This window comes from Dermacentor albipictus, unplaced genomic scaffold (assembly GCF_038994185.2).
Source record: "Dermacentor albipictus isolate Rhodes 1998 colony unplaced genomic scaffold, USDA_Dalb.pri_finalv2 scaffold_16, whole genome shotgun sequence".
NCBI lineage: Eukaryota > Metazoa > Arthropoda > Arachnida > Ixodida > Ixodidae > Dermacentor > Dermacentor albipictus.
Genome location: NW_027225570.1, coordinates 3,121,329 through 3,144,251, shown reverse-complemented (window position 1 = coordinate 3,144,251; position 22,923 = coordinate 3,121,329). Strand labels below are relative to the sequence as shown.

The 22,923-nt window shown below is 47.3% G+C and overlaps 1 protein-coding gene across 7 annotated transcripts in view; it reads left to right on the top strand.

Annotated features, from left to right (window-relative positions):
- Positions 1-22,923, top strand: part of LOC135906207 (putative phospholipase B-like 2) — a 311,959-nt gene that overhangs the window by 212,255 nt on the left and 76,781 nt on the right. For all 7 annotated transcript variants that reach the window (XM_070528951.1, XM_070528954.1, XM_070528952.1 and 4 more), the window contains one exon: positions 12,459-12,554. In XM_070528951.1, the coding sequence (XP_070385052.1) occupies positions 12,459-12,554 (96 nt within the window). The remainder of the gene's footprint in view (positions 1-12,458; positions 12,555-22,923) is intronic.

The window sequence follows — 22,923 nt, the reverse complement described above, 5'->3', positions numbered from 1 at the left end:
ATCCTTTATTCTATGCATAATAGGATGCGTCGGGACAATGTTGCTTTATTTTCCATAACTGGCGATCTCTTTTTCAGAGCCAATCGTCATGTTCATTAGCGTGCCAGCAGCTGAGGTGTCCTTGAACCTTCACGAGTCTCTACTGTCAGCCCCACAACCTATTTTGGTTCACCGCAAAACAAATGCCTCTCCCTACAATCCCGTCTTATGCGAGCTGGTTGCATCCTATGCCTACCAACATCATATTTTTGTCCCATTACGCGATTTTCTGCCATCCTCGGCTGCAGTTCTCTCTCCTTGACATCCATTCTGTCGCGCTTATGTAATCCCCTGTTATGAATTTATAACAAGTGATTGAAGACGTGCATGGCCTGCCTGCCAATTCCATTTTTTTTTCTTAATCTCAACTAGCATATCAGTTGCCCCGGTTTACTACGCAACTGTATTCCTGCCTTAATGCTATCTCCAACAATTTTTGTTACTTCACTTTCTGCACAGTCCTCGACTTCTTAAATTTCTTTAACCTCCAGGTTTATGTCCCATACTGTATAACCTGTAGAATGCAATAATTTTAAACATTTTTCAAGAATATCGGTAACGTAGCGATCACGATTCAGTAATGCCTTCCATGTGCTGTTCAACCCATGAAATTTTTGTATAAGTTTCCTGCTTTATATCAGTACCTGCTTTTGATATTTCACCTGGATAAGGATACTCTTCCATAGATTCTGCGGGTTGAATATCACTCAAGAATTTCTGTTATCTCACCAAGTTAGTGAAGGTTACCTTTACCTTTTCCATAATTTCGCGGGCCCACGTGCATGTACAAGCACGAACACTCATTGGTTGCCAATGCCTTTTTTAAACTGCTGGACATTTAGTTCGATACTACGAAAGTGACTTCTTCCGTGCACTATTATTATGCTAAATATGATACAGTATGCGTATTATGCTATATGATACAGTACGTATGCGTTAAGAGACAAAGCCGGCAATATCATTACTAATATGGATGAGATAGTTGAAGTGGCTGAGGAGTTCTATAGAGATTTATACAGTACCAGTGGCACCCACGACGATAATGGAAGAGAAAATAGTCTACAGGAATTCGAAATCCCGAAGGTAACGCCGGAAGAAGTAAAGAAAGCCTTAGGAGATATGCAAAGGGGGAAGGCAGCTGGGGAGGATCAGGTAACAGCAGATTTGTTGAAGGATGGTGGACAGATTGTTCTAGAGAAGCTGGCCACCCTGTATACGCTATGCCTCATGACCTCGAGCGTACCGGAATCTTGGAAGAACGCTAAGATAATCCTAATCCATAAGAAAGGGGACGCCAAAGACTTGAAAAATTATAGACCGATCAGCTTACTGTCCGTTGCCTACAAAGTATTTACTAAGGTAATTGCAAATAGAATCAGGAACACCTTAGACTTCTGCCAACCAAAGGACCAGGCAGGATTCCGTAAAGGCTACTCAACAATAGACCATATTCACACTATTAATCAAGTGATAGAGAAATGTGCAGAATATAACCAACCCTTATATATAGCTTTCATTGATTACGAGAGGGCGTTTGATTCAGTCGAAACTTCAGCAGTCGTGGAGGCATTACGGAATCAGGGTGTAGATGAGCCATATGTAAAAATATTGGAAGATATCTATAGCGGCTCCACAGCCACCGTAGTCCTCCATAAAGCAAGCAACAAAATCCCAATGAAGAAAGGCGTCAGGCAGGGAGATACGATATCTCCAATGCTATTCACAGCGTGTTTACAGGAGGTATTCAGAGACCTGGATTGGGAAGAATTGGGGATAAAAGTTGATGGAGAATACCTCAGTAACTTGCGATTCGCTGATGATATTGCCTTGTTTAGTAACTCAGGGGACCAATTGCAATGCATGCTCACTGACCTGGAGAGGCAAAGCAGACGAGTGGGTCTAAAAATTAATCTGCAGAAAACTAAAGTAATGCTTAACAGTCTCGGGAGACAACAGCAATTTACAATAGGCAGCGAGACACTGGAAGTCGTAAGGGAATACATCTACTTAGGACAGGTATTGACGGCGGATCCGGATCATGAGACGGAAATAATCAGAAGTATAAGAATGGGCTGGGGTGCGTTTGGCAGGCATTCCCAAATCATGAACAGCAGGTTGCCATTATCCCTCAAGAGAAAAGTATATAATAGCTGTGTCTTACCAGTACTCACTTACGGGGCAGAAACCTGGAGGCTTACGAAAAGGGTACTACTCAAATTAAGGACGACACAACGAGCTATGGAAAGAAGAATGATAGGTGTAACGTTAAGGGATAAGAAAAGAGCAGATTGGGTGAGGGAACAAACGCGAGGTAATGACATCTTAGTTGAAATCAAGAAAAAGAAATGGGCATGGGCAGGACATGTAATGAGGAGGGAAGATAAGCGATGGTCATTAAGGGTTACGGACTGGATCCCAAGGGAAGGGAAGCGTAGCAGGGGGCGGCAGAAAGTTAGGTGGGCGGATGAGATTAAGAAGTTTGCAGGGACGGCATGGCCACAATTTGTACATGACCGGGGTTGTTGGAGAAATATGGGAGAGGCCTTTGCCCTGCAGTGGGCGTAACCAGGCTGATGATGATGATGATGATACAGTAAAAATATACTTATCTGCAGTTTTTCGATGTCTCCTTCACTGTGTTGGTTACAAGATCCATCGCCGGCACCACCTTCTTGTCGCATCGTAGCTATATAGGCTGTCTTCCTTTTGCCCACACTATGTAATATTCGTGACGCTCGCAGCCACTCAAAGTGGATCAACTCAGCACACTCACAGAAGCAGCACCGGGCAAGTTGTTTCTTCAGCATTCGTGAACAGTAGGTGCGCGTTGCGATCTCTAAAATCGCCAAAGCTATTAGCCCCGAGAACGACCTAGAGGGGCGCTGCGAGCGCCGCTCGCGTGACGTCAGGGCACGGACTCGCTCCTGTCGTCTGCTACAGTTTGTGCGGTATTCGGACGCCTTCTGCAGTGTTTCTGTTTGGGTGCTATAGTTCCCAATGCTCGTATACTTATGAGGGGCCTCTCACGTATATATTTTACGATGTCTTCGTTCACGAAAATGTAATCAAGGAGCTTATTTCTTAGACGCCAATACATTTCTCGAAAACAACGCTTTAGTGCCACCCGAGGGAGCTCAGACCAGCCCATTACGGGTTTTTCATGCGCGTATCTACACTTTCCAGTGGTAGCTCACGTGAATAATAATAGCATAGACGAAAAAGCACAGAACATAACGATATAATTAAGATTCCATACCCACCATGGTGCAATATGCGTGTCACAATTAAACGCTGACTATATATGACTTCTACAACATTCATCTTGATTTTAACCCGCTAAAATTTGCTCACGACGAATAGTTCACGGTTTAATATCGAATTTGTCTATTTCTGCACAGAAACCCTCGCCAGTAACACGAGGACTTAACTACTACTGCAGTTTAGATTCGGCCAGCACCACTTGCGCTTTTAACTGGTTCTCAAAATTAACCTGTTCTTCACCGGCTAAATTTAAGTAGCGATAACTTGAAGCAAAGCTGATTAGGTTTACAGCTGTTTGCAGCACACAGAAACGAATGCACCAATATTTATTCCCTTTCCGTGTTACACGTTCAACTCACTTGAGCAATTTACTGGTGCTTCTTGCTTGAAAAAAAGACATGATGAATCTGTTTGGAGAACTGACATAGGCGGCTCCGGTCAAATATTTGAGTGAAATATGCCTTTTGGACCGGTTCGCTGCAGCTAGCAAGAATCCGAAGGCCCATTCATTAGTAGTGTTGCACATATTTAAGATATCATTGTTCCCCAGTGGAGGTCAAGTGTTCATGTGAGACTTGTGTCTTCTTTAAGAGGCGGGTACGCGAGGTTTTATTTTATGCACCGACAAAGCAAATAGTTTTTAGTCTGTGTAATTAAACAATGCAGGATCGAGACATGTTGAGGCAGAAGGTGTTTGCATTTTCCATTTCAACGCAGTCTAAGCTGCGCTGTGGTGCCTCAAGTATGCTATAGGCATTGTAGTTGGAGCTGTGAAGAACTACTTCATGGTTTCAATGTGAAGTTGTAGTCAACTGCTGGGTTTCGCGAACAATGCGCGCATCACCATAAGGACAGTCGGTTGCTTCCGTTGCGGGAGGGGTGTGCCATGTCGTCGATAAAAGCTATTGAGGGTCACTATGACACATTTCATCGCTTGCACTTGGTTACTTATCGATGTTAAACAAGAATTTTTCTTTCATGTGATTGCTGTTATGGTGTTCGTGAAGTATGCGCCATCGTGGTAACAGCCAATGCGTTTTTGGGTGCCCATTTCAAAGAACGGTGAAAGTAGTGCCAAACCTTTTCACACAAAATGTGCGCCTATCTCTTCCATTTAGGCCTTAGTACAGTTGCCACATTTGATTAAAACAACTCACCAGAGTGATAAGAATTATGACCAAAGCTTCGCTGCGCAGTGTCCTTCTAACACGGATATATAATGTTGACACCAAATATCAAGGTATTTCTTCCATGTAAAATAATTTGACTCTCATACTTAGGTAATAAGGGAATGTTAAGTGTTTAGAGGAGCGCCATCAATAACGTCGCGTGTTGAACTTGCAGACAATATTTTTAAGCAAAATTTATGAACAGACAGGGTGCATATATGCATTGTAAGACCAGTAGACTCCTTCAGCGCTACATAGCTTGCGATATCCAAGTCGCAAATTTTCGTTACTCACGCGGTTTCAAAGAAGAAACTGCAGTCCACGCATAGCAACAGAAATAATCCGAAGTAACCTTCCGTAAGCTCAGCTCAAGCCGCCAATACCCCAAGCGCGCACCAAGAAAACGAACGCGCGCGGCAGCCGAGCGAGCCGGAGCGAGCGGCCTCCTGGTCGTGACGTCAGCCGCGAGAGGGCGCCACTTCAAATTCTCGCCGCTAATTGGCAGTCTTAGCGGGGGCACGGACAGATTGCTCACGGAGGAATAGAACTATCCAAGAAATAGTATTAATCCTCGAGCCTGATCACTACGTCGCCCACTGCAAGCTCGTTGTACGAGTTTGTTTACACTGGGCCTCTTCGATGTTTAGCCGCCATGCTCGCCCGGTAAACGCATGTGATGACACCACCACAGCGTTCCCTCGTGGTATAATGCGAAGCGTACTAAATTACAAATTTGTCTAATACACATTCAGTGTACATTTTGTAAGCCTTACAATGCTTTTAAAGCACGTTAAAGTAACTATTAATATTGTACTAAATGCATTTGATTAATAACTTGCTTGTGCATGTAATGCACTCAGCGGAACGACAAACAAGTGAAAGAAGGCACGACCATGCACCGACGGTATGATCACGTGAGCCCCAGTTTGTCGACCGCCCAGAAGGCAACGCCCAAGGAATGATAGCCACCCAGAGTGAATCTAGATAAACCAATGAAACTGGAGGCTTGTCGAAAGATACACTGTGTCTCGGTACCATTTGTGCTTTCATCTTGGGGTGTCGCCAGAGCTCGTGAAGATCCCGAGTTCTGCCAAACTCGGCGCATCCTGCATAGCGCCCCAGGTGCCCAGTTATCCCGCACGTAAAGCATTGTGCTTGACAAACCTGGCACTGTGAGGGGGAGTGGCCACCACCACAGCGACCGCAGGTACGGCCCTTTGTCGCCAACTCGTTGACCACGGCTTCCGCCGGCGGTGAGCCAGTCGCACGGGAAATCTCGCCGGCATCCTTGGCGGCAGGTTCCATTGCCAGCGTTGCCTTCACGGCGTAGTCCAGCGAGGGGTCGGGAAACTCCAGGAGTCGCGTCTGCATGGCGCGGTTGTTGATGCCGCAGACGAAACGGTCCCGGAGCAGCGAGTCCAGCTGTTCCCCGAAAACGCAGGCACTCGCTAACCCTGGTAGCGTAGCAACTAACTGACCAAGGGTCTCACCTTCCCGGCGGCTCCGGTTGTTGGAGCGGAAACGCTCCATTAGTGTGGACGGTGCTGGGTGGAAATGCGAGCGCAGTATGGCGAGCAGCTCACCCAGCGTCCTAACATGCGGCTTGGCTGACATGAGAAGGTCGAGCAAGAGGCTGAAGACGCGGGTCCCACAGCTGGCCACGAAAATGTCCCGCTGTTTGGCCTTGGGTATGTCGTTTGCCCGAGAGAACACGTGGACTTCCTCCTCGTAAATTTGCCAGGCAGACCCATCTCCCTTGTACGGCTCGAGCCTTCCGTACAGCGGCACAGCGGCAGCAACGGGGGCGCGGTTTCGCCGCTCGCGGCGGCGTCTGCCGATCCGTGGGTACCCGTCGCTAGTGTCACGAGTATCCCATCCTCGTCGCCATTGTCACGATCCACCCGGGTTCGTGAACAAGGGAGGGCTCGAGGCACCCTCCGTTAGACGAACGCTCGGCAGCGTGGTGGTTCTGAACGATGTGTGACCGCCGAGCAACTGTGCTCGTCGGTGTTTATTGCGGTGCGGTGACCAATCTTGCCTGCCGAGCTTAGCAGGCCACCGAGCCTAGCTGGCAAACTAAGATTATGCCCGAGGTGCGTCACATGTTTGCTACACAGATTACTTGAGCGAGGCACACAGTAGGAAAATGTGCTTTGCGATAACAAATGTAGTGGGGCACTAAGGAGAAAGGAAGCTGCGAGTAGGGAGCATATCCGAGTTAAAAGCGACTTGGGTGCACCTGACGGGCAGTGTAGTGGCCACGATGCCCAGGTCGGGAATGCCGAGCTTAGCAGGCCACCGAGCCTAGCTGGCAAACTAAGATTATGCCCGAGGTGCGTCACATGTTTGCTACACAGATTACTTGAGCGAGGCACACAGTAGGAAAATGTGCTTTGCGATAACAAATGTAGTGGGGCACTAAGGAGAAAGGAAGCTGCGAGTAGGGAGCATATCCGAGTTAAAAGCGACTTGGGTGCACCTGACGGACAGTGTAGTGGCCACCATGCCCAGGTCGGGAATTCAGTCCTCCCTTATCTTTGGCCAACTTAAGCACCTGACGAGCTACACAAGTTGTCCCAAAAGCATTACGGAGCCTGTGTTGCAGAAAATCCGGTGTTTACGTCACACGTCGTTTTGACGAAAAGATTTACGAACCATCAATACCCATGCCCACAGTCAAGTTTGTTCTTTTCTGCTTGAAGTCGATTGAAGTCTCTTCAAGGTGATCATCGGCGTTGATGAAGCAGGAGGCAGGTTTGAGGTAACAAAACTCGAAGATATATTGCAACGAAAATATTTACGCAGTCAAATACAGAGTTAGCAAAAGAACACTGATGCAAAACACGCAAGTGAACAGCGCCTTACTCTTCTACTTTTTTTAAGTTTGAGCCTTGGACAACTGTCACTACATACGACCAATAGAGTCTCACTGTTCTACCACTAAGTGGTTACGGCCCAGACTAGCGTTGCATCATACAGAGTCTTACTGATCTATCAGGTTTAGTGATTACAGCCTAGACTGAGGAACAAGCGCCTCGTCTCAATTGTTATAGGTGAAAGGGACAAAGAAAAGGGGCGGTAGGGCCGTTAGCCCATCCCACAGAAGCAGTTGTCAATGAGAAATATAACTGAGTAATACTTGTTGGGGGGCTAGTTGGTGAATGTTTCCAGAAGAGGGTTATAGCGCCGAAAAAACACAACACACAGCAAGCAAGACGCGACAGGCGCAACTTCCAACTGTTTATTCACCGCGTATGCGAATGAATATAAGGACAAAGATGGGTAGCAAGAACCACGCATGCGCACGAGGTTTTTACAAAAAGCGGATAAAGATAGGTGAGGTACACACGTATCTCACGCCCGTGTATCTAAAAAAGCAGTTTCATTCTTATAAATGGAGATAGATGGGGCGCTAACACAATCGCTACAGTTTCTTTCAATATAGTAGGCCTCCAACAGTTCACGGGCTGTCTGGTCCTTACTTCTGTTTAAAACCTTTGCTTCTTTCAGCCTTGCCACATACTTAATCTTCCTTTCTTCTCCGCAGGCTTTACAATGATGCGGCAGATGGGAACCAGTGCCATTTTTTAAATCGCGATTATGTTCCGCTAATCGGTCATTAATACAACGGCCGGTTTGTCCGATGTACTTCTTTCCACATGTGAGAGGTATCTGATATACAACACCCACGGCACACTTAACAAACGGGGCTGCATGTCTCTTTTTACAGTCAGTTTTGTTTACATTGTTGGGGTCAGTTTTAACGCACAAGCCAGCCAGTTTCTTTGGGGCGCAAAAAACCACAGGAACCTTATATTTTGTCGCTACATGCATCAAATTGTGCGCTACCTTATGGGTGTACGGGATGACAACCTTGTGGAAACATGCACCAACTAGCCCCCCAACAAGTATTACTCAGTTACCTTTCTTCTACAGTGGGCCCCTTTCTTTGTGTTCCTTCTGCAAGACCACCGCCTCTTTCAGTGTTAGTCAGCCATATCGCCCTCATCTCCTGCCGCGATAGCAAGATGGGATTCTGCATAACTAAAGGCCTAGTCCCACACGAGATCTCCTGCCTGTTTGGTTCTACAAGACCTTCACTTGGCCACGTCAAGGGGATATGCCGAATTTCACGCGCGGAACTGTGGCGTCAGGTACGTCTTCTGTACGATTGGCTGCAATGGATATGTTTTTCCCAGAATTCTGCGAACATTGCAGGCGTGAAACTTCTGTCCTTCAGGCGGCTGGCCGCCCAAGCTAGTGAATTCTTGGGGAAAAATACATTGCCGGTACTATCAAAATGTGTTGAAAGAAGAAACCAAGACGGCAGCATGGCGCTCAGGGTTCTGGGGGGTACTAGTATTCCGGATGATGTAGTTGCCATCGTTAGGAAGGGCCCGAAGTACAGCATCGAGCGTAGGATTCCAGGGCATGAGCTACTGTCCTTGAACCGAAGGATTGCTGGTAAAGCTGACCAAGAGGACCAGGAAAGGTGCTTGCTAGATGGCGTGGACAGCCTCAACAGGACCGCGTCCATCAACAGAGCTAGACATGAGTCGACCACCAAAAGAGTCGTCGAGTTCTTCGCCGACCAGAAGCTGCGACTCACCCAAGTGGACAAGCAGGGCGGATTCGTCATCATTCCGTCTGTTATGTTCAACGAGAAGGCTCATGAAGCTGTGCACAGGAATTTCCGGAAGACGGTGGTTAATCTGGGAAAGCTGAAATCTAATGCGGTTTCACTGTGTGAAAGTATTGGCTTGGACAGAATTGCTAAAGGAATTCGGCTTTGTAAAGGAAACAGCTTACATGTGTTTTTCACTGCAAAAACACGTAAGGAACGAATCCCATTCAGATGTATCGTGAGTGGCAGAGCCAGTTAGTGGTTTCCTGCTAAGGCAACTTAATGGGTTAGATGTCGAAGACCCATTTTCTTGCAGGAACTCTCTTGATGTTGTTAAATTTTTGAATGACAATAAGTCTTCAGGTTATATGTTTTCCATTGACGTTGTTGACCTCTTCTATTCTATCCCACAAACTGAGTTGTTAGCCGCTGTACAGTCGTGCATTGAAAAGAATGGGGCGATTTCCTTCCAGAACTCTGCCGGTGTTTCTGTTGCGAATTTCATGGCATTGTTAGAGTATTACTTGTCTTGCACGGTGGTATTATTTGAAGACCGCCTGTTTGTTCAGATAAAAGGAATTTGAATTGGTTCCTGCATCGCTCCAGTGCTATGTAACATCTTTCTCGCGCAGATGGACAATTCTCTGGCGGATACTCTCGACGAAGCCAAAGTGCTGAAAACTTTTAGATATGTTGACGATTTTTTAATTATTTTAAAGAAACAGGTTTCCTCATCTTACCCACAAATAGTGGAAGAAGTTTTATCTGGTTTTAAACTACTTGGAAAAGGTTTGGACTTCACCCACGAGCTTGCCCAAGGCAACAGATTGCAGCTCTTAGACATTGACATCACCCTTAATGACCAAAGCTTTTGCTGGATGTATCACCCTCGCGCACAAAAAGAACTAATGCCTTATGATTCCTCCCATTCAAAGACAGTAAAGTGCGCCATTGCTCAGATGGGCCTGGAAGCGTCACTGAAGAAATCTTTTTGCCATAAGGCAGAGGAAAGCTTTTACACCCAGATTCGTAAGTTGGAAAAAGCAGGCTTTCCAACCTCGATCTTAACCGGAGTAGCGGAAGCCTTGCTGCGAAAATTGAAAAAAGAAAGTACAAAGAAGGGCGACCAAGATGATGTCCCCAAAAGCAAAAGTAGACCGGTTGTCATCCCGTACACCCATAAGGTAGCGCACAATTTGAAGCATGTAGCGACAAAATATAAGGTTCCTGTGGTTTTTTCCGCCCCAAAGAAACTGGCTGGCTTGTGCGCTAAAACTGATCCCAACAATGTAAACAAAACTGACTGTAAAAAGAGACATGCAGCCCCGTTTGTTAAGTGTGTCGTGGATGTTGTATATCAGATACCTCTCACATGTGGAAAGAAGTACATCGGACAAACCGGCCGTTGTATTAATGACCGATTAGCGGAACATAATCGCGATTTAAAAAATGGCACTGGTTCCCATCTGCCGCATCATTGTAAAGTCTGCGGAGAAGAAAGAACAATTAAGTGTGTGGTAAGGCTGAAAGAAGCGAAGGTTTTAAACAGAAGTAGGGACCTGAAGCCCGTGAACTGTTGGAGGCCTACTATATTGAAAGAAACTGTAGCGATTGTGTTAGCGCCCCATCTATCTCCATTTATAAGAATGAAACTGCTTTTTTAGATACACGGATGTGAGATACGTGTGTACCTCACCTATCTTTATCCGCTTTTTGTAAAAACCTCGTGCGCATGTGTGGTTCTTGCTACCCATCTTTGTCCATATATTCATTCGCATACGCGGTGAATAGACAGTTGGAAGTTACGCTTGTCAATGAGAGTTGAAAGTTTGCTTAAGCCGCAACCCAAAGGGTTGGCTTTACTCTCAAAAGTATATGTATTGCAAAACAACCCTGTTTTCCTTCTTCCCACAACTTCGTTTCCCTCTCCTATTTCCACGTGGCCAGTGACGGCCTCAGCAAACACGCCAGGCACGCACGATTTATTGAGGACATCTCGAATCTCAGCGGCGTTTCTAGTCAGCCGGAAGCTAGACCGCGTACCGCAGTTCCCCACTCAAGGTTTTTCCGCGTAGAAAAAGAATGACCGTTGGCGGCATTCGGACTGGGTGTTCTCAAGACGACGTTCTCCGAACCAGATTTCCGGATGCGCACCGCGCCTCTATCTACGGCGCGCACTGCAAGCTGTCACTCGACACCGCTCGGGCTCTTCTCAGCGCTGAAAACAATATACATGTGCTTGCCGCCCGAACGCGTAGGGGAGTGCACCCCCGCTCCGTACGCGCAACACGTGGCCAACATTGCGGGGCCCCTCTAAACCTCGCCGGCGTCTCAACCAGCAGGTGACTCGGGAGCCGGCGCCGCAACATCGCGTACAGCCGTCCCACTCGAGGCTTGTCTGCGTGGACCTATTATGACCGTCGGCGGAATGCCAACCCAGTGCGCGTCGTTCTCTGAATCCGTTCGCCGCATCCGCACCGCACCCCCCCCCCCTCCCTCCCGGCGTGCGCCGCGGCTCGTCAACTGACACCACGCGGGCCGTCTGACCCCTCAAAAACAGCAACGGTTGCTCCCCGGACGCACTAGGGAGTGGACGCACCCCCCCCCCCCCGCCTTCATAGAACACATGGGCAACTCGCGGCACTGCGACAGTTTATACAAAACAATCATGCAGCCCCACACCGCCCCTTCTGCATGTTCGAGAGATGAGTAGCCTAACACCCTCCATGTGATGCAAGAAATTTAGCAAACAAATTTACTTTCTCAAGCGAAACTACGCGGAAAAGTCGTGAACTATGACTTACACAGAACCTAAAGACATGAAAGCTCTCGGACTGTAATTTGGTTACACGAGAAAACATAATTTCGTTGCACGAAAACCCAAAGAAGCCCCTTTTCCAGCGTTTCTACCGTACACAAACCAGCCGCGGCGACCACCGTATGCGCGCGCCGGCGCCAGGTTGTCTCGGGGGCCACGGAGCGGCGCGCCCAGTTACTTGCAATACCGCCACCTGGCACTCGCCTCCGTCGCATCGGGGCCCACGCAACAGGCCGCGTTTCTACCAGAAAGCCCGCGTTCGTGCATAACGTTTGTGGCCAGAGTTCTCCGGTAAACATTATGGTCACCTATGCACCATTTGCCCGGAAGCGTCAGGAGCAGTCAGGGATCTTTGAATGCTATCGCGCTCAACAATTAAAAGCGAAGCTTAAACATCGTCCAATTTTTTTTTAACTTAAGGAAAGTTCCGTCTCTAGCTGGTAAAAAACGGCCACCAAAAAAACAAATATAAGCAATGTGCGAGTGTCAATAAATCGGAACAGGGTAGACGCGGTAGACCTTTCTAATTTTTCTTTTTTCTTTTCAGCGGGAACAGCCAATGGACCGTAATCGACTACAACTTATTCAAGCGAAAAGTCAAGAAATTACCGCAAGATTTCGTGTGGTATCACGAAGAGCTACCGTGAGTTCACTTAAAATGGGTTGTTGTTATGTTAGTTTAACCGTTATCGACATAGTAAAAATAAAAGAAGCATTCGCATATGGTGAAAGATAACAAACATATAATTGGCATGTCGAAGTCACTACAAGTCCCTTGTTTAGTATAAAGAGGGACAGTGAAAGGCCCTGGTTATCAACGCGTTGGGTGGTGCATAATGTCCCTGAAAGATTGCTACGCTCCAGGGTTCCATTCTGGATACTTCCGTCATATTGTCAACTTCCGTGTGGTAGTTCTTCTGTTTGAGGCAGTCAGGCATGCCGTTGCAGCCCTTTGACAAAGAGCAGCTGGCAAGATGTCCAATTTGACAATACAAAGGAATAGCCCCTCTGACCGCGGGTGCGGGGCAGAGGGCACACACACACACACACACACACACACACACACACACACACACACACACACACACACACACACACACACACACACACACACACACACACACACACACACACACACACACACACACACACACATATATATATATATGTATATATTCAAATTTAAATGCTTTATTTCTGCCTTGTACAAATACAGACAGCGGAGGCGCAGAAAAAGCTGCCAGAAACAGCTTGACGAAGCCGCAGCCCCCTTTCGCTTGGCAGTGGCTTCACAGCAAGGCTTTTAAAACAAAGGTAATTGCAGTCTAATAACACTTATACATAATGAACAAATACAAAAGAAAACATAACAAAATTATACAATATTTAGACAATATTCACCACAAAGAAGAACAGAACCTACATGGTAACATACATAGTACGCAAAGCACTGTTTGACGCACTGAAAAGATCAAAATTATTATGTACATAAGCATTTAAGAGGGAAGGAACAGTGAATTGTAGGCGTTCTCTACCGGAATTTATTCGAGGGGTTGGCACTACCCAATTTTCCGTATGTCTTGTCTTGTAGGTCGCTTCTCGGGTACGTAAATCAGCAAGGTAACGCATGTGGTTTACGTTTCTCCGTATTTCCAGTTTAAACCGAACACTTAAGCGGTATTTGTACAAGTTGTGGATCTTCAGCACACTACTTTGCAGAAAGAGATCCGCGCTCGGTGAGCCCCAGGGGACATTGTGAACATGACGAAGGAACTTCTGCAAATTGTAGATGCGCTGAAGACAGCTAATTGTGGCTGTGCCCCATACTAAATGGCAATAGATTAAATAGGAGTAAAAAAGTGAATTGTAGAGGAGTAATTTTACTAGCCTTGGAAGAACGTATCTGAGCCGGCCTACGATCCTAGTTATTTGAGCCAGTTTTGTTGTGATATGGTCCACGTGATTTTCCCAAGACATAGAGGAGGAGAAAACTACTCCGAGACATTTAAATTGCTCAACCACAGCTATACGTCGTGAATTCAGCTTAATCTCGAGGGGCGAGGGAACTCGCTTATTTTTAGGGCGGAATATGACAGCTTGTGTCTTCTTTTCATTTATACGCATGCACTTGGATTCAGACCATTTTTGTAATTCGTTCATAGTGTCATTGCATTCTCGAACAAGACAATCTAAATCATTTCCAGCAAGAAAGATGCTAGTGTCGTCAGCGTAGATAGCTAATTTAGCAATGGAGTTAATGTTGGAGATATCATTAAGGTACATAAATAGTAACGGTCCCAATATACTGCCCTGTGGGACGCCAGAAGTAACAGATTTTAGTTCAGATTTCATATTGTCTATGCACACAGCCTGTTTTCTATGGGATAAATGTGATTTAAGAAGCGCTTGAGTCTGTCCCCGAAAACCATAACACTCTAAGTTATTTAGCAGTATGGTGTGGTTCACTAAGTCGAATGCTTTCGAGAAGTCCACGAAGACACCAATAACGAAGGCTTTCTTTTCAAGCTGTGTTAGTATGTATTCCTTTTGTTCAAGTAGCGCTAATTCGGCAGATTTATTTTTACAATACTCAAATTGATTCGGTGACAGAAGATCATGCTTACTTATAAAATTCGATAACCTAGTATATAAAACTTTCTCAAAAGCTTTTGACAAGATTGGGAGTATAGATACTGGTCTATAATTTCCTAAATCATTGCGGTCTTCTTTCTTATACAGAACCGTTACTTTGGCTATTTGCATTTCATCAGGAAATGTGCTGGTAGCTAAGCATAAGTTAAATATATCTGCATTAACAGGTGCAATGACTCCTACAACATGCTTCACAGGTCTTACTTGAATTCCGTCAATGTCATAGCTACGGCTGTTATTAAGGTTTTGTATTACTGATATAACTTCTTCCGTTGTAACCGGGTTCGGAAATATCGTTTCATTATTGTAAGAATTCATGTATTTATTGGAATCACCTGGCGGGTTGCTATGAGCTAGGGTTCTAAAAAAGTTGTTAAAGGCAAGTGCTAGTTCTTCTCCAGATATATCTTTATTATCTAGTTTTAGCGTAGTTGGGGCAGCTTGTCGTTGTTCACGTCTCAGTAGAAAATTTAATCTTGAGCACAGCAAATCGTGTCGACAATTTCTAACTTCAAGTAATTTAGCGTAGTATTCCGCGTGTGCCTGGCGTAGTTTTTTTGTTAACCTATTCCTGTATTTCCTAAACATCCGCAGGTCATCTGTTGAACGAGAACTTAAAAAAATATTGTAAAGCTTGTTTTTCATTTTAATTTCTTGGCGTAACTCAGAAGTTACCCAAGATTTGCGAGTTTTACGTTTTGATCCACGATCTTTTAATGGGAAGCAGGAATGATAGAGCTTTTTGAATACTTCGAGAAACTCATTGTAAGCCTCGTTTGCGTCACTAGCAATGCCAATGTTATCCCAATGAACTTGTGCCAGTGAGTTGCGAAAGGAATTCAGGGCATCATTAGTTATACACGGGTACTTTGCTTTTTCCTGTCGATACCTACCGCTCCAGTCTTATTTATGCTCATGAATACTGGAAGGTGGTCGCTGATTGCGCATGATATCACGCCTGTTTCAGCTATTGGTTGGGAGGAGTTCGTAATCAGCAGATCGAGAGGAGACGCACTTTCTGGTGTGACCCTTGTTGGTACTGTAACAAGGTTAACATAACCGTTCGAAGACAAAACTGTGTTAAAGTCTCTAGTAGTAACACTATCCTTCAACAAGTCAATATTAAAATCCCCTCCAGCTATTAGTGTGTATTTGCCATCTGTTATAAATCAAAGAAAATCATCATAAAATTCCTAAAACCAAACCATATTTCCCTTGGGAGGATGATAGCAAACCGAAAACACGAATCGGCCAGTACACACTGATACGATTTCAAAATCCTCAGTAATTAGGCAATACGAGTCCAACTTGTCGCACTCAATGCCATAAGACACCAGTAAAGCAACGCCTCCCCCACGGTGGCTGGAGCGGTTCAAGTAATAAGTTTTATAGTTAGTCATCGTAAAAATATCTGAATCATTGGTGCTCCATGTTTCACTGAGCATTATCAAAGAAAAAGTAAATGAAAATTTGCCAAAAAACTCTTCTAAACACATTGTCTTGTTCTTTACAGAGCGTGCATTTAGGTGAATAGCTTTAAGCAATGTCGGCGCGATACATGAAGTAGTGTGGTTTAGGTCATTCGGCAGATAATAACACATCTGCGGCATTTTGATTATTTTTTCAAGAGGAACACAAAAGACCATATTAAACAATGCTACAATCGATTCAAGTCGCTCTTTCCCTTCACATGGATGGCGCTCACACCCTCACTTTTACGAACGAAAACTTTTCCATTGATATACCAAGTAAACTTGTATCCTTTATCTTTGGCGCGTTCTTTCGTTGCCTGGAGCAATTCTCTATTGCGGCGTGTTAGGTTTTCTTGCACGAAAATGGCTGGCTCGCTCTCCTTAAGGTTCTCTCTATTCTTGATCCATTTATCTCTGATTGCTTGCTTGGTAAAACTAACAATAATGCCTGGCATCTCATCACGTTTAGCGGGAATGCGATGAACAGTTGCAATGTCCGATTCCATCAAGTGAGGCACCCGAAGTTTATCAGCCACGTTATTTAATATAACTGTAAAATCCTCGTTGGCTACTTCTTTAATCCCGTGCAGTTCCAAGTTCAGCTGCCTGCTTCTAAATTCAAGGTCGTGTATTTCTTTTTCAAGCTGAGCTTGGGCGACCTGATTTAGGTCATATTTCTTCTCAAGCTCTGATATTTTCTTTTTCATGTCCTTTATATCGGCCTTTTGATGGCAGAACTTTCGCTCAATTGCATCGAACTTCGTCGATATGAAGTTAAGAGACTCTTCCATGCTCTCAATTTTTCCTGTCAGGGGCATCAGCTGTTCTAGTCTTTAGTTAATTGACAGGAGGGCAAGTTTAATATCTGTTTCAGAGCCATTACTCCCTTTACTGCACATGTTGCTACTTCCGGCACTTCTGCATGATGGGCATTGCCACGTTTTCTTTGCAGCCTCGTTCTTTGATTTAAAGGATTTTTCAGTTAAACCAGCACATTTTCCAAAGTGATAGGCGTGCTCGCACTTGGAACATTTGACAAGTGGCTCATCATCGGGGATGAGCAGGCTACATGTTTTACAGGAATCAGACATTGTTCCAAATGTACCAAGGTAATCGCATGATGCAGTTCAACAATACAAACGCAAAACAAATGGCAAAACAAATGGCAGCAGCAGCAGCGAAAGTACTACTAAAATAAATAGTATGGAAACACAGTGCCACTAACCTGCAAAAAGAGCAGTTTTTTTTTAGACGTTGTTTACGGCTTGCTGCCGCTGCTGCCAAGTGACCGGCCGCGGCATGTGCTCCGCTTTTTTTTTGGTCGAGCTGCCTGGTTGCGCATGTGCAGACAAGATTGGCAGGCGATCCCTCGTCGCAAGGCCAGATAAAGATGGAATTCGCAGCCGCGGGCAGGTCCTCGCAATGGCAGATCGACGTGAAATTTCGCAGCCAGTCGTCGACGCAACACTTCCTTTGCTCCGTCGGTGGGGCCTCGAAGCGAACGCCACTGCAAAAAGGGCAGTTTTTTTAGACGTTGTTCACGGTTTGCTGCCGCTGCTGCCAAGTCATATATATATATATATATATATATATATATATATATATATATATATATATATATATATATATATATATATATATATATATATATATATATATATATATATATATATATTGTTACGCATAAAGAAAACGAAGACCAGTGAACGTGCTTGCGGTCCCGAGTGGAGGAAAGAAGAGGAGGACGACGCTCAGTGGATAAACCAGCTGACCGCTCTTGCGCTCACCTTCGCAACTTAAAGTAAACGGTCCCCTTCATCCGTAAGGCTTACAAACGGTCTCCTTCGCGCGCAACAAAGTGGTGGAGGTGCGGGGTACCGCTCCGAACAACGGAACCATCACTGCCGCAGCTTCGTCGAAGCCGTCGACTTGCCGGCCTCCCGCCATCAGCCGTGACCATCTTCGACATGCCAGAAGAAAAAGCCACTCCGAGGGCAGCGCCTAGCAGTCCACTGTCATACTACCGAGTTCCACCCACCTTCGGAGGCAAAGCGGGGGAAGATGCCGATGAGTGGCTCGTCCACTACAAACGAGTGAGCAAATCCAACGGGTGGGATCCAACCGCTCAGCTCGCCAATGTGGTGTTCTCCCTGACCGATACCGCCCTCGTGTGGTATGAGAACCACGAGGACGCGCTTACGACGTGGGAACATTTTGTTGACAAGTTAAAGGCGTGTTTTGGGGACTCAGTCGCCAAAAAGAAGCGTGCGGAGCAGACACTGTCGCAACGGGCGCAGCTACCAGGTGAGACATGCACAACATACATCGAAGAGGTGTTAAAGCTGTGCAAGGTGGTCAATGCTCGCATGTCGGAAGAAGATAAAGTTGGACATTTGCTGAAAGGAGTGGCAGAGGATGTCTACAATTTTCTACTTGGAAAGGAGAGCCTCAGTTCTGTGTCCGACGTCATTCGGCACTGCAGAACTTTTGAAACGCTCAAGATGCGTCGGATTGCGCCAAAGTTTGGTCGGTTGGCAAACGTTACGACGGTTGCCAGTGTGGACACGAGTCCTTGCCTCGACCTTCCTTCCACCATCCGACAGATTGTCCGCGAGGAACTTTCCCGCCGCGAAGGGTTGTTGCATTCGACTGTTGACCACCATGGCGTGTACACGTCGCGAGAGGCTATGACGGCGCAACATTCGGCCCCTTGGCAACCGATGGTTACCGCAGCGGCCGTGGAGTACAGCGCAGCCCCACAGTCGAGGATGACAACACGCCCGCCGACTCCGCGCTATGACTAACGCACTCAGCGCACGCCTTCTCGACGCCCGATGCATCCTCGTGACACACGCCACGAACCAACCCACTACACGCGGGAAAATGGTCATATCCGCTTCATCGACGAACGACCGAGGTTTCGACCTCTCCCGGTGTGTTATTCCTGTGGCGTCCCGGGTCATATATCGCGGTTTTGCAACCAGCGTATGACCACGTGGTATGGCCAGCCGTCAGAGTTTTCTCGGCCCTCCGAACGGCCACACGGTGCCCCGTGGCCAGCACACGTATCATCTGGCGACGAGCATTGGCCGAGCAGCTCCCGGAATCGCTCCCCAGCATCTGACAGAAGTTTGACACCCCCACCGCAACGTCGTGCTCCCCGTTCTCCCTCACCGCTGCGTCGCACCGCGTCCCCTTCGTCACCGGAAAGCTAGCTAGCGCGGCCGATGGAGGTGAGGTCGCTGGAGACGTGCTACTGACAGAAATACCTCCTGTGTTGATGCTGAAAAACAAAGTGCGCGTGCTTGTAGATAATGTCCCTGTGATGGCTCTGGTGGACACAGGCGCAACAATTTCGGTCATGAGTGTCTCTTTTAAACACGTGTTAGGACGAAAGATTTTGTTTAAATGGGACGAAGATTCAAAGTTCTGTGGAGTGAGTGGTGAGCCGTTGCGACCTATTGGTGTGTGTAGTGCTGACGTATTTTTGGGAGGCCATGTTATTACGACAGAGTTTGTAATTATTCCTCGGTCGACTCATGATGTTATTCTCGGCATGGACTTCGTGCGGGAGTGTGGTGCTACTGTCGACTGCCGCACAGGAAAAGTATTCTTAAGTGGTAGGATTCCATCAGGACTCCTGGAGAACCCTGTAGATCGCGAAATTGCACTGTGTGTTTGTGGCGATACGGTCATACCTGCATCATCTACCGTTTGCGTTCCCGTTGTCTGTTGCGGCGCCGATTCCGGCTGCTTCGAAGCTACCGTAGAACCGATGCACTTTAACTGTATGAAGAAGAATGTGTTGGTGCCACATTGTGTGGTGTCGATCAAAGGCGGACGCACTGGCTTATGGACCGTAAACTGTTCTAAGGAGCCCGTTATACTATCAGGTGGCATGAAATTAGCTTTCGCCAGGGAACACGCGTCCTTATCAGTGGCTGAACTTACAGATGTGCCGGAAGAACCCGATGGCCACAGTTCGGAAACGGCCCTTTTGTCGATGGTAAATAAATCGCTCAGCACGAGTGAACGCCGAACGTTAGTGGGTGTGCTTTCGAAGCACGTTTCGGTATTCGACTTTGCGCAGAAGGACCATATACCTGCAATCCCTGCGTCTCGAACGCGCCATACCATCAGCACGGGTTCGGCAAATCCGATTAGACAAAAGCCATATCGTGTTTCACCATCAGAGCGCCAGATTATCAACGAACAAGTGCACGAAATGATGAAAAAGGGAGTCGTACAAGAGTCAGCAAGTCCATGGGCAGCTCCAGTGATTCATGTTAAAAAAAAAGATGGATCTTGGAGATTTTGCGTCGACTATCGCCGTTTGAATGCTGTAACGAAAAAGGACGTGTACCCACTCCCACGTATTGATGACGCAATAGACTGCCTTCATTCCGCCTCTTACTTTTCCTCAGTAGATTTACGATCCGGCTATTGGCAAATTCTGATGCATCCTGACGACAAGGAGAAGACTGCCTTTGTAACCCCTGACGGGCTCTTCGAATTTAATGTGATGCCATTTGGATTGTGCAACGCTCCGGCAACTTTCAAAAGATTTATGGACACTGTATTGCGTGGCTTGAAATGGAACATCTGCATGTGCTACCTCGACGACGTCGTCATCTTTGGCCGCACCTTCAGCGAACACAACTCGCGTCTAGATATTGTCCTGAACTGCATCAGAAACGCTGGTCTATTTTTAAACTCTAAGAAATGCCACTTCGGAGACCGCCAAACCCTTGTGCTTGGGCACCTCGTCGACAAGGATGGCATCCGCCCTGATCCCCAGAAAACAGCAGCCGTTGAAGCGTTCAGTGCACCGCGCTGTGTCAAGGAGCTCCGTAGTTTTCTGGGGCTTTGTTCCTATTTCCGCCGATTTATTCCTAAATTCGCCGACGTTGCGTATCCGCTGACATGCCTGCTACGAAAGGACACCCCCTTTGAGTGGACTCCGGAGTGCGACTCTTCTTTTCGTCAGTTGAAGTTCCTGCTGACGTCACGACCGGTTCTTCAACACTTCAGTCCTTCAGCTCCGACAGAACTCCACACGGATGCCAGTGGCATAGGTATTGGTGCCGTCCTAGTTCAACGCTACGGTGACCGCGAACACGTGATCGCATATGCAAGCCGCTCATTAAGTCGGCCCGAGCAGAATTACACTGTGACGGAACAAGAATGCCTCGCGGTAATATTGGCGGTTCAGCGGTTTCGTTCTTACCTGTATGGACGCCCCTTTACAGTGGTCACCGACCACCACTCATTGTGTTGGCTTGTGAATCTTCGTGACCCTTGTGGCCGCCTTGCGCGCTGGGCGCTCCGACTGCAAGAATACAGCTTCACCGTCTCTTATAAGAGTGGTCGACGACACGCTGATGCGGACTGTCTCTCGCGTATGCCACTTAGTACTACGGACTGTGACGCCGACGACTTCGATCACCTCGTGGCTTCTGTGTCGCCGCGTTTTCCAGACGTCGACTGCTTCAAAACCGAACAGCGAAAAGACGGTAAATTAACACCGCTCTTCACCTCTACGACCGCCTCGACGACAGCAAACCAGTTCTGTGTACGTGATGGACTCCTCTATAAGAAGAACTTTTCCAGCACTGGCGCACGTTTTAACGCGATAGCGTTAAGGAGCTCGTGTCGCAGAAAAGCCGGTGTCGTCGGCGTCGGGTGTCGGCGTCGGCGTTTGTGGCTTTGACCGTGAGCGATAAATCGAGGCAGGCGCTTCTTAAATAAAAAGCAACTTCCAAGATTGGCCCGGTGGGAATCGAACCAGGGTCTCCGGAGTGTGAGACGGAGACGCTACCACTCAGCCACAAGTTCGATGCTTCCAAGCGGTGCAAACGCGCCTCTAGTGATTGCGGTGTTGCCTTCAAAACGAGCCGTGGCAAGTTATACTGCGGTGTATATCGGTAATTATGAACATGTAACGTACAGAAGTCACAATTACATGAGTTGCGAAGTGCGTTTCCGCTGCATTTCTTCTGCGCTTTCCGCACACGCAGAGCCATCTTGCGGCAAACACAGAAGACCCCCTCCTCTTAATGTACGGCGCTGCCCCGACAGGAAGCGCGCCGCGCGCGCATTGGGACCGCTGCCAGGCGCGTCGCGGGACTCCCTCTCCCCTGACGACGCTTCGCCGTGCTCCCGGTTTAGATTACTATCTATCTCTCTGCCCGCGCCGATCACGACGTTTGGCTGGCGTAGATCGTTTCCCCTCCGAGACACCGAGTTCTTTGGTTCGTTCCGTTCGCTCAGGCGCACGTTTCGTTGCCGCGCCGAACGCTGCGTTGCTCGACGCTCACCGCGTGATAGGTGGGCACTAAGTCCGATGCGGGGCGCATGGTAAGTGATCGCTGTGCCGTAGCGCATTGTCTTATACCCCTTGGCGGGTCGACGGGAACGCTGTCGCGTCCCACTCTTGAAGGCGAAGCTTAAGCGTCCTCCAATTTTTCTCCTAGTGGTGCCGGAGAGCCTTCGCACAGCGATTCTGAGTGCTATGCACGACGACCCTACGTCTGGCCATCTAGGTTCGGCGAGGACGCTCTACCGGATTCAGGAGCGCTTTTATTGGCCTGGAATGCGACAATCTGTTGAGACGTATGTGGCCAGCTGCATGCAGTGTCAGCGCCACAAACGGCCATCTACTGCTCCAGCAGGTCTTCTGCAGCCGATCCCGCCTCCAAGCACGCCTTTCCAACAAGTGGGCATTGACTTCGTAGGCCCATTTCCAAAATCAGCCAAGGGAAACCGTTGGATAGTTGTTTGCGTCGACTACCTCACACGCTATTGCGAGACGGCGGCCGTGCCCTCCGCAACTGCCACTGACGTTTCAACATTCCTGCTGCAATATGTGATCCTGCGACATGGTCCGCC